The 11754-nt window shown below is 36.1% G+C and overlaps 2 protein-coding genes across 2 annotated transcripts; both read left to right on the top strand.

Annotated features, from left to right (window-relative positions):
• Positions 1-4784, top strand: LOC147536847 (uncharacterized). Its single transcript, XM_086642705.1, has 5 exons — positions 1-160; positions 1417-1854; positions 2312-2420; positions 3776-4017; positions 4211-4784. Exons 1-5 carry the CDS (start codon positions 16-18, stop codon positions 4618-4620), a joined length of 1344 nt encoding a protein of 447 aa, XP_086498831.1. The 5' UTR covers positions 1-15; the 3' UTR covers positions 4621-4784.
• A 3036-nt stretch (positions 4785-7820) lies between these two features.
• Positions 7821-11031, top strand: LOC147536846 (protein mago nashi homolog). The gene is made up of 3 exons (XM_086640635.1): positions 7821-8167; positions 8310-8486; positions 10662-11031. Exons 1-3 carry the CDS (start codon positions 7952-7954, stop codon positions 10719-10721), a joined length of 453 nt encoding a protein of 150 aa, XP_086496761.1. The 5' UTR covers positions 7821-7951; the 3' UTR covers positions 10722-11031.
• The last annotated feature ends 723 nt before the right edge of the window (positions 11032-11754 follow it).

Below are 11754 nucleotides of genomic sequence, written 5' to 3'. Positions count from 1 at the left end.
GTTTTTCCGGAAGCCATGGCATTTCCAGTTGCTTCTCTTATGGTTCTTCTTTTAGTCGTTCCAGCCGTTTTTGGAACCGATTATCCCATTTCTTGGGATTCTGGCACTGACTACACAACATGGCAATCCGGCAAGACATTAGTCGTTGGCGATACCCTTAGTAAGTTTTTCTGTATAATTTAGTTGTACTTAAATTTGGAACCAATAATTGGTTCCAGACTTTCTGTGAGTCATTTACAATTTCTTTTTCGGATACTAGTTTATTCTAACCACTACTAGGATCAATTTATTTTTCGATTTAAACCTAGATCTGTTTTAGAAAGAGACAGAAGAGGAGAAAATCTGATAACATTGATTTGACAAAATATGGAATCACATTGGATCGGAGGTGTTCCGTTAGTGCTATATATATTTTCAAAAGCGGGCCATTTATGTTATCGACTCCCCTTTGATTGTGGTGATGTCTGTATGACCAGTTCGTTTATTAGCGCCCTCCAAATCAATGGGATTTCACAAAATCTATTCGAGTCCAAAGAGTTTATGCGTCTTCAGTAGTAGTGGTCGATTACACAAATTTTGTTAACTAAAATTGATTCAAACCCACCGAGCTTTTTCACCAAAAAACGGTGTAAACTTGATAAATTTAATCAATCATTCTACAAACTCTTTCTCAAATTAACCAAATTGTTAAAGTTCGCCACAGATAAGACCAATTGATTACAACATAAAACCATAGAAGAGCATTTTCTTTCATCTCATTGAAGAATCCTTATTTGCTTTCAACTACAAACTCAAGTAAAAATAACTGAGATTATCCAATTTCGATTCGTCTACTGACGAGTTTTGTGATAAAAATAGAGACTTCAGAGATTCCTAACTGCAGAGGCTTCAAAGATTTATTGCACAGAGAATCAAACTTAGAGAAAAATAAGATTTGTGATTTTTTGGGCTAGGGCATAGAGAATCGAAGAAAAAGAAAAGGAGAAAGTGTTTAACGCCCCCTTTAATCGAAGGACTCGTGTTAATTTTGTGAACTAAAATCTTCTCGAGTCAAACGATTTCAAATCAGACACAAAAATGGGAGTGGTTGTGTTTGAGTAAGTGTAATGACTATTGAAATCCATGTTAAAAGGAAAAACAGGACCTTGTAAATTATCATTACGGATATCGTGCATCACATGATTGATTATTAGAAAATGTCAAAATAAAAACAGATGGGTGTGTATATTTAGTATTTTAGACACTAAACTTTTCATTCTTTTACTCAAACTTTTAGATCAAGCAATTTTCATTCTTTTTCTATTACATTTGGATCGGTGCAAATAAATCATTGGTTATATCTGCCTATAAGTCGTTTCTAATTTTTTATGTTCTTCAAGCATTTTATATTAAAATTTTGGTTTTGTCGACAAACAGCATTTTCATATGGAGGTGTACACAGTGTTGATGTGGTGGACAAGAGCGGCTATGACAGTTGCAGCACCTCAAATGCTCTTGAAACTCATAAAGATGGAAATACCGTTATCACCCTCACCAAATCCGGCCCAATTTACTTCATCTGCGGCGTTTCTAGTCATTGTGCCAATGGAATGAAACTAACAGCCACCGTCTCAGGCGGTAGCCCAACCACACCTGGTGGCAGTACTCCAACTCCAACAACTCCCAGCACATCACCAACCACTCCATCATCACCAACCACCCCATCATCACCCGGAACCACCACCCCTTCGGCACCCGGAACTACTACCCCTTCGACACCCAAAACTCCATCCACCGGAGCTGCCAGTAGTAGCTACAATATGAATTTTATGGTAGGAGCTTCACTTGTAATTGCTTCTTTGTTCGCCCTTATGGGCTAGGGAGGAGGCAGTGCCGATGTTTGTTTTCGCTGTTTTGTTTTCTATACCAATTTGATTGTGTATTCTGTGATGGGTTTTAGTTTTTGATTGATTTAGTGTTTGCTCAACACTCTGTATCACATGGAGTAGTAGATGATCTTATATATATGGGGAGTTGTCTTTTCGATCTCATTTTTATTAGTGTTAAATAATAATCAATTAATCTTGAAATTATGTTGTGCTAATTTTTCAACCAGCATTTATACTCTTCGAATGATAGACCAACTTTATAACCAATTAATCAAATTCTAGCTTTTCTTAGTTATGTTTCCACACCTCTCAACTCTAAAAATAAATCTTGTATGAAAAAATGGAGTCCTACAACACACCCGTATACTAAAATTAACATTGATGCATCATTTACATCTATTAACGAAAATATTAGTACTAGCATAGATGTCATAACCACTTAGCTTATATGATTGCTGCAAAAACCTCTTCATCTAGAGCTAGAACCAGTGGGGAAAGTGAAACCATAGCTATCCTGATGGGAATCCAATGGGCAGCACATAACCAACACAAGTTTATCAATATTGAAAGCGACAATCAAAAGCTCATCCGACACCTAATAGACGAAAGGAACATTGTTCCGTGGCAATCCATCTCGCATATTCAGAAGATAAAGAAGTCATTACTTCAATTTCAATGCATTACATTTGCTCATATAAATTGGAATCAAAACGATCCAGTCGACAAATTAGTAAATGGACTAGAACACACGCAGGAGAGAAAATTTGGTTTGATATATAGTCTTGTACGTTTATGTCTCATTTATAGTGTAATAAGACTTTACTTTATGAATCTAAAGAACCAGTATGAACCGAAACAAAAACTAACATACTTCTTAACATTCTATTTTTTGTAATATCTCCTTTGATTACAAAGGTAAGAATTGACAATTGATAAAAATATAAAATACACAAATTTCAAATGAAATGCCCTACTTTAATTTTTTTTGCTTAATTATCAATGTTGATGGCTATTATATCCTATAACTTAGTTAAGGGCAAACTCTCGAGTCTTGCCCAATTTCCAAAGTTTGATGGTGATTTGAGAAAATGACATGTCTCCCATTTCAAGATATTTGGTTTACAAAGATTGACTTGAGAGGTTGATTTTTTAGTCACAAGGGCTCGGGTTACAATATATGGCACCACTTCTTGCTCGATCGATAAGGCAATATGATATTCAAAGACGTTCATATTTCGACAGTGCAAGATGATTATTTAAGTTTTGGACGATTTACTCTTCACCACATCTTTTTCACTGCCTAAAGGGTTAACTTTCACATATTGTCTTCTCTACGTGTGAACATTTCGAAGTTTAAATTGTTCTTATGATCGATCATCAAAGTTTACTAACTAAAGAGTTGATATTCCTAATCCTTAGTAATATAACCAAAGGAGTTACGAATTTTAGAATAATTTGATTTTCGTAAGATAATAAAAAAAAAACTAATAACTACGTATTTTAATGGTCTCCGGTTTGATTTTCTTTCCTTACTTTACAAACTTCTGCCCATTGTGGCTGCTAAAAAAATCCCAAAATAATTAATCATGTGCATATCTTTATGAGTTATGAAAATCAAAATAATGAATGATGAAGTAGTAGGTAAATGAAAGAAAAGAAAAAGTCTTAATGGATTAGGTAGCATAAAGTAATATGAAATGAATCAAGTGTTTGATCAAAAAACAGTTTGGCAAAAAAGTAAAGAAAATAAAAAGTGTAGTTGTTTTTTTTTTTTTTTGTTAAGAGAAATAAAAAGTGTAGTTGTTGAATGGGACTTGTTCTAATAGTCTAAGATTATATAGCCTAAAAGTTCTAAATATAATAATTCTAGGGTTAAAAGTACTTTTTAAGTTATCTATATAAACAAGCAATGAGACCCTAAAACTTCAATTCCCCTCATTTCTATCAATCTTTTCTTATCTTATTTTTAATACTTCAGTCTTTATTTTTGAGTTTTTAAAAGTCATGGCCATGGCAGCTGCTTCTCTAATGGTTCTTCTTTTCGTCGTTCCGGCCGTTTTCGGAACCGATTACCCGGTTACTTGGGATACTAGTTCTGACTACAGTCAATGGCAATCCGGAAAGACATTGAATGTTGGTGATACCCTTAGTAAGTCTTCATTTCTACTGCTGATAAACTATGAGAAAAAATTTAGTATAACTATGTGTGTATAAGTAATCCATTAGCCGACAACTGCTAGCCCAGTTGGTTAGTGTATTACAAATTGGCATGTTATTTTCCGTGAATATACACTTCAAAGTGTTGGTGAGTTTAATTTTTAACATTTTTTCTCAATAAACAGCATTTACATACGTTGGCTCGCACAGTCTCGATGTGGTGGACAAGAGCGGCTATGATGGTTGCAGCTCCGGAAACGCAATTGAGTCCCATAATGATGGAAATACCGTTATTACGCTTAAGAAATCTGGGCCACTCTACTTCATTTGCCCTACACCTGGTCACTGTGGCAACGGAATGAAACTAGCCGTCACTGTCGCAGCCGGTAGCCCAACCACACCTAGTGGCAGTACCCCAACTCCCACCACCCCCAGTACATCACCCACCACCCCCGGAACATCACCACCAACCGGAACCACCACTCCTTCCACACCCAAAACTCCATCAGGAGCTGCCAGTAGTAGCTATAATATGAATTTCATCGTAGTAGGAGCTTCACTTGTGATGGCTTCTTTATTTGCCCTTATGGGCTAGGGAAGAGGCAGTGCTGATTGGTTATATTTGTCCTGTTATTTGCTTTTCTTACTTTATCATTTTCTTTGTGAATTTTTATGATGGGTTTTAGTTTGTAATTGATTTAGTGTTTTTCGTAACACTATTTACAATATTGAGTAATAGATTCTATTTACATTGTAGCATCGTCCGATCTGATTCCATTTGTTATAGTGTAAAAATCTTTAATCGTAAGATTATGGTAGTAGTCGTAGGTAATTTTCGCACTCTTCGGTTAATCAGAAGAGTCTTAAATTTATTTATTTTTTCATTTTCCCCAACTATAGTCTATAGTGGTTTCGAAAAGAGTTTAACGGTAGCTTAGCTACTTTCAACATAGATAGCTTATAACTCTTTTACATCCTCTATATGTAATTAAGGTAATTTTGTTAGCTAATTTAGTTTATCAAATGCATTTTATCTCTTCAATTGGCAAAGCTATAACAAAATTGAACTTAAGATCAAATTTTTTTAAGTTCTCAAAAAGGTAAAGCTTAGGGCATTTATATTCACCTGATTTAGCAAAAAAAAGAATGAGTTATTTCAACTTGAATCACACTTATTAAAGGATAATTTATTTAAGTTCTACTTTTTAAGTTGTAAGTGAGATGTAATTCTAATTTTGATAGTTTGCGTGTGCGTCTTTTGGAATTTACGAAGGCTCGAGAGAATCAACTTTGTAAGAAATTCGATTTTTCACTGTTTAGTTGGATCATAACGGTGTGAAAGTCGTTTTCTCGTGGTTAAAAAAAAGTGTGGGTTATTAAATTTTGCTTTTCATGTTGAATTACTGGATCTGTGCACATTACGCACTAAAATCTTCTTCATCGTTGTTGCCATTGTTGTGTCCATCACGACACCAATTTCGAGTTTTTTGCCATGGTCGTTGATCTGGATACGGAAACAATCGTTGCAGAGAATTACAAACGAACAAATCTAGTTTGACTCAATCGATTAAGTTAGAAAACAAGACATGCTAAACACTTCAAAATAAATTAAACCCTAATCGAGCTTTGACAGGGCTATCTTTCTATTGACACAAATTGATCATAGATTAGGGGATTATATGGAAATAATCCTTGTCCATTTTGTTCTTCTAAAATATTCTTTACTAAATACTAAAAGGTACAAAAAGTTTCAAAATCATATCAAGAGGCTATCTTTCACAGTTCCACGCGTCTTTGGTAGGTAAAACCATTCAACTACTTCGCTTTTCATTTTCTACGTATGTCCGACTATTAGGTTTAAAGCAATTAAAAAGAGACCAGAGATAAAGATCTCTAATCATAAAAAATGTAAACCAAATAATAATTTTTTATATATAAAGAATATAAACCCAATAACATGAAAATATCTTTGTTCCTTTGTTTTCTCTAATAATGCAAGAGCTCGCTCGACTTATTGCAATCACAGTCCTCGACCCCAATGACAACATCACAGCAGTACCAAGTTGGGTCGGGCAACTTAGGGGTTGCGTCAAGCCAACCTGGCTTGCCTATATGTTTGGTTGGGAGCCGCATTGTCCACCCCGTGGCCCACAAACTTCACTAATCATTTTTAAAATGGCTAGCTCACAACAGCTAGTTTTCTTTCACCATGTTTGTTGCATTTTCCTTTCGTCAGTTTTTTGTTTTTCTTATTTGTTGTTTCTTAGTTGCTTTTTGAAAACCTTTTTTGGCTCAAATTTCTAATTAAGTAACTAAGGTGAGCGGGAGGAAATTCTAACAAAAAATAGCTCAATAATTTGATTACAGTCAGATATACGATACTGCACAAAGTTTGGTAATTGTACATGAAAAATATTCATACTTGGGAAGTAGTGGATAGGAATCTTGGTGGGCATTTGAAGATCCATCAATAAACTGGACGCCTTGACCTTTGCTCTGGCTCGAAGCAAGAGCGAAGGTGGATTCGAGCCAGGCTTGCAACCTCATTCCTGTTATGATCAGAGGCACCCAGTAGAGAGTTCGTCTAGAGCAAGCTCCACACCTCAAGCTCAGATCTGCCTAAGAGGCACCCAGTAGAGAGGTCGACTATTAGGTTTAAAGCAATTAAAAAAGAGACCAGAGATAAAGATCTCTAATCATAAAAAATGTAAACCAAATAATATTTTTTTTTTATATAAAGAATATAAACCCAGTAACATGAAAATATCTTTGTTCCTTTGTTTTCTCTAAAAATGCAAGAGCTCGCTCGACTTATTGCAATCACAGTCCTCGACCCCAATGACAACATCACAGCAGTACCAAGTTGGGTCGGGCAACTTAGGGGTTGCGTCAAGCCAACCTGGCTTGCCTATATGTTTGGTTGGGAGCCGCATTGTCCACCCCGTGGCCCACAAACTTCACTAATCATTTTTAAAATGGCTAGCTCACAACAGTTAGTTTTCTTTCACCATGTTTGTTGCATTTTCCTTTGTCCAGTTTTTTGTTTTTCTTATTTGTTGTTTCTTAGTTGCTTTTTAAAAACCTTTTTTTGGTTCAAATTTCTAATTAAGTAATTAAGGTGAGCGGGAGGAAATTCTAATAAAAAATAGCTCAATAATTTGATTACAGTGATTTATACGATACTGCACATAGTTTGGTAATTGTACATGAAAAATATTCATACTTGGGAAGTAGTGGATAGGAATCTTGGTGGGCATTTGAAGATCCATCAATAAACTCAACACCTTGAACTTTGCTCTGCCTCGAAGCAAGAGCGAAGGTGGATTCGAGCCAGACTTGCAACCTCATTCCTGTTATGATCAGAGGCACCCAGTAGAGAGGTCGTCTAGAGAAAGCTCCGCACCTCAAGCTCAGATCTGCCTACGAGAACAAAGTGACGCAGAATGCCATATAAAGCCAAAGCTCGTGTCGGCCTCCCAACTATCTCTCTAATTAAAGTTACGTTCAGGTGGTAAAGCAGTTTCGAAATCACCTCCTTTATGGCTTTGACGAGTGCTCGCTCATGTACATGTTGTGTTGGTCTCGCACGTGCATCTCTAGTCAATGTGTTAACTTCATGATTAGACAAAAGAGACCAAACCTTACAAGGGAATATAACCTCCTCAAATTCGGTTAGAGGGACACGCCTTTAAAACTCTCTATTTTACAATTGCATTTTTTTTTCCCTTACCTATCGAGCTAAATGACTTGAGCATTAAAGTGTCTTTGTAAGTCCCTCCCCTGCACAAATCTCATGTTTCGGCAATAGACCCTTTGCCGACGACCTCCCCATCTAACGAAATCCGTATCCCGTTTAAAACTGGGAGCTCTACAACGAGGTCATACTTTCTTGTGCTACTACTCCTTCAACAAGAACGACAGAGAAAATGGCAGGGGAAGAAAACACCGAGTTCTACCTTCGTTACTACGTAGGGCACAAAGGAAAGTTCGGTCACGAGTTCTTAGAGTTCGAGTTTCGACCTGATGGAAAACTTCGTTATGCCAACAATTCCAACTACAAAAACGACACTATGATCCGTAAAGAAGTTTTCCTCACTCCTTCTGTTCTTAAAGAATGCCGCCGAATCATTTCTGAAAGCGAGGTTCGTTTTCTAGGGTTTTACTTCATATCTCTTTTCCAATCTTCATCTATTATTTAAACTTATTGACTGACTACCATTTCTAGGGTTTACTTGATTTCATACGAAAAATAAAGATTAGGGTTTTTTTTTTCATTTAATGTAGATTATGAAGGAAGATGATAATAACTGGCCAGAACCTGATCGTGTGGGAAGGCAGGAGCTTGAGATTGTAATGGGGAATGAGCATATCTCCTTTACGACTTCGAAGATTGGGTCTCTCGTTGATGTTCAGAGTAGCAATGATCCTGAAGGACTTCGAATCTTTTACTATCTTGTTCAGGTTAGTTGATTAGTTTTGAGATTTTTATCTTTCAAATTTACTTTGTCCTGATTTTGTTGGTAAAGTTACTTAGGTTTTTGTACAGAGTGTTATAGGATGAATCTCTTTACTGGGGAAAAGAGGTTCTTACTCATTAGGTGATAATTTTGATCTGGGTGTTGGTAATCAGTAATTTGAGCTTATTTTTATGTGTGTGTATATATATATATATATATATATATATATATATATATATATATATATATAAAATGGGTTGTATACATTGTTTCATATCGAGAAAAATGTCGATATGAAACAATGTGTCTTCAAGAACTCTAGCTAGGGAGCCTGGGATAAGATAGGGAAATGCTGGCTCTCATTTCTCACCACTTTTTAATTTTGTTTCACATTATTCCTTACTTGTCTTAAGATGTTCCATTAGCATCAATACCTTCATGCTTAGTATAATTGAATTGTTTATGTCCATATAGATCGTCAAAGCTTGTTAGCATTTTTTTATTTTTATTTTGAACATAGATATAATTTATTAACTGAAGAATGTGGTGATTACAATGATGTTACAAAGGAAAGCTCGAATCGCATGTCATCCAAGAAATCCGAAAGCTTAAAACCATAGGGTTGCATGCCTACATCGTTATAAACATTGCGCCCCAATTAAGGATGAAATCTCTATATGACACTGATGATATCCAATGTTTCCTTTTTGCCCAAAAATCTAGTAAGCCCAATATTGAAATTTTGGCATCATCAAAATCAATTTCCGTTCCTTTATGTTGTTGAGCTGCGTTCTTCTCATATGCCCCAAACAATCGAATGCGGAATTTCTTCTCTTTTTGTACTCTGGCCGCTCCCCATGAGTGATTAAGATCATTAACATCTCTTTAGAGTCCGCATGCTCCATGCTAGCTTCCTGGTATCAAAAAACAAGCTCCATATCTTTCATGTAAAGGGACAATGCAGAAAAAGATGTTTAGTGGATCCTTCAGCCGCCTTACACAAGATGCATCTGTTCTGCATGACCCCATCTCGTCGTCTCGAGTTATCAATGGTGGGAATCTTCTCTTGGTGGACCACCATATGAAAAAAATCACCTTCAAGGGCTCTTCTGTTTTTCATATCCACCGATACGGGAGTAGTAAGGTGTTATCCCTCTCCCCCACCTTAGCTTCATACCACGATTTAAGTCCTCAACTGAAAATCCTTGTTGCTTGTCCCTATTCCGCACCCTCAAATCATCTCTGAATAATGGCTTATGCTCCTCAAAGTAGTCCAACCTTGTAGTTTTGTAATGTATGTTAGAAATTATTGAAATTTTAGTTTATTACTTCGTTTCACTATTCATTCATCCACTTTACAAAGGAGAGCTTCAATCATATTCTTTCATGCTCTTGTGTTAGATTTTCTTCCAAAACAATAGTTCGGCTAGAGCATGAGAGTTTCAATCATATTCTTTCATATTCTTTCATGCTCTTGTTTTAGATTATGTTGCATTCTTTGGTTTTATAGGATACAGGTTCTGTTCTTACTCTTGTTTTGGAAGAAAATCTAAAAAATCTCTTTAACATTGGAATATAAGCACGTCAAGTCTCAAAATAGTGTTTTCCTTACGAATGTTGATTACTTGAGTGAAGTTGCTTGGTGGGGTCTCCAGTCCAACATTTTGTTCAGGCCCTATTGTTGCTTCAAGAACTGATAGGTCTGGTTAGCTGTGGTGTTTGTTCTATTAAATAAAAGTTGCGGTGTTTGTTTTTCCTAGTATTCGGATGTAAAACATATAGTCACAAATCTTGATCTTGTTTATTCTTCTAAGCAAAAAAAGCTATAGGCATATAAAGACAGCTAAAAGCTTATGGAATGCAGATTATGTATTGACACGCAATGATTATGAAAAGGAACGAAACCAACTTCACTACTTACACAGCTAGCTTTTTCTTCCTCATAGTGCTCTCGTGTTTACTGTACGAGAGTCACTCCCTTTTACTCTGTCATGAACATACAATGTTTAAGTTGGATGGTCAAGTGTGTGTGTGTGTATATATATATATATATATATATTCAGTCTAAGTGAACGACTTAGCACTAAAGCTTGGTTTCATCGTACCGTGGTTGTTATATGTTTCTGCCACAATTACATTTTCTCTCATGTACGTTTTCTGGCTTTTTGTGTGGTTGCAGGATTTGAAGTGCTTTGTCTTCTCCCTCATATCACTCCACTTTAAGATTAAACCCATCTAAATCAAGATACAGGGTGTTAGCTTTCTCCGTTGGTGTTCAAAGACAGCTGGTTGGTTTCAAGTTTGAGCAGTTGAATCATTGTTTATTTCTTGTGCTTTGCCTCCTGTTCGAAATAACTTTTGTGTTCAATTCGAGTGGTAGTCTTCCCTGATATACAGTTTTTTTTGTGAATCGTGTAGAAGATTGACTGCTTTCACCAGGCTACTTTTCTTTTATTAACTTGTTTCATATCTCTCATTTGTTCCCCTTTTGAACACTTGGATTTCTTTGTGAGATGATATTTGATTTACATTTATGGTTTCTAGATCAATATACTGTTTCATTCTTATGCAGGTGAAAGGACAATTCGATAGAAAACTTTTATTCAGATATTCTTCCCAACCGAGGAAGCTGCTGCTGGTTGAGGTTTGGGCATACCACAACCAGCAACTAGCTACTAGCTGATGATTATAATTCTGAAATTGTTTCGAGCTTTTTTGTCTCTACAATAAAATAATTTAGCCAACTAGTCGCGAAAACTCTAACCTATGACCTCTTTGTATTTTAGAGATATGCACAACGATTGGGCTATAACCATCCTACACTAGCTCAACCATGCCTTAGTGTAGTTGTTCGAAAAATAGAATTCTGAACTGAAGTAATCTGTGAATCCGACCCTACGCTCCTCGTATTTGTGTAATTATGATTTCGACTAGGATATCAGCCAGAGACCTCGACTTTCGACTAGGATATCAGTCAGAGACCTCGACTTTCGACTAGGATATCAGCCAGAGACCTCGACAATCATTTTGAAATGTCGGAAATTGTAAAGAGAATGGCTACCCAAAGCTCAAGAAAAACTGAGCCCGTTGTAACTGTTTATTCCTAGTACACCTTTTATCGAATAAGCTTGGTAGCTTTTCTTTTTTTTTGTTGAACTGATAAGCTTGGTAGCTGATTAGTCTCTTCTTAAAATTGGTCATATTGATTTTGTGCAAAATATTTTTTAATTTTGTGCATCTGAGCTCGTTCCAGAAACTATGGCATTCTTGAT

Source organism: Eschscholzia californica, unplaced genomic scaffold (genome assembly GCF_041429995.1).
Source record: "Eschscholzia californica isolate CP2 unplaced genomic scaffold, dmEscCali1.0.p SCAF_5, whole genome shotgun sequence".
In the NCBI taxonomy this organism is placed as follows: Eukaryota; Viridiplantae; Streptophyta; class Magnoliopsida; order Ranunculales; family Papaveraceae; genus Eschscholzia; species Eschscholzia californica.
Note: the sequence above shows the minus strand (reverse complement) of the source record. Positions and strands in the feature narration are given on the sequence as shown.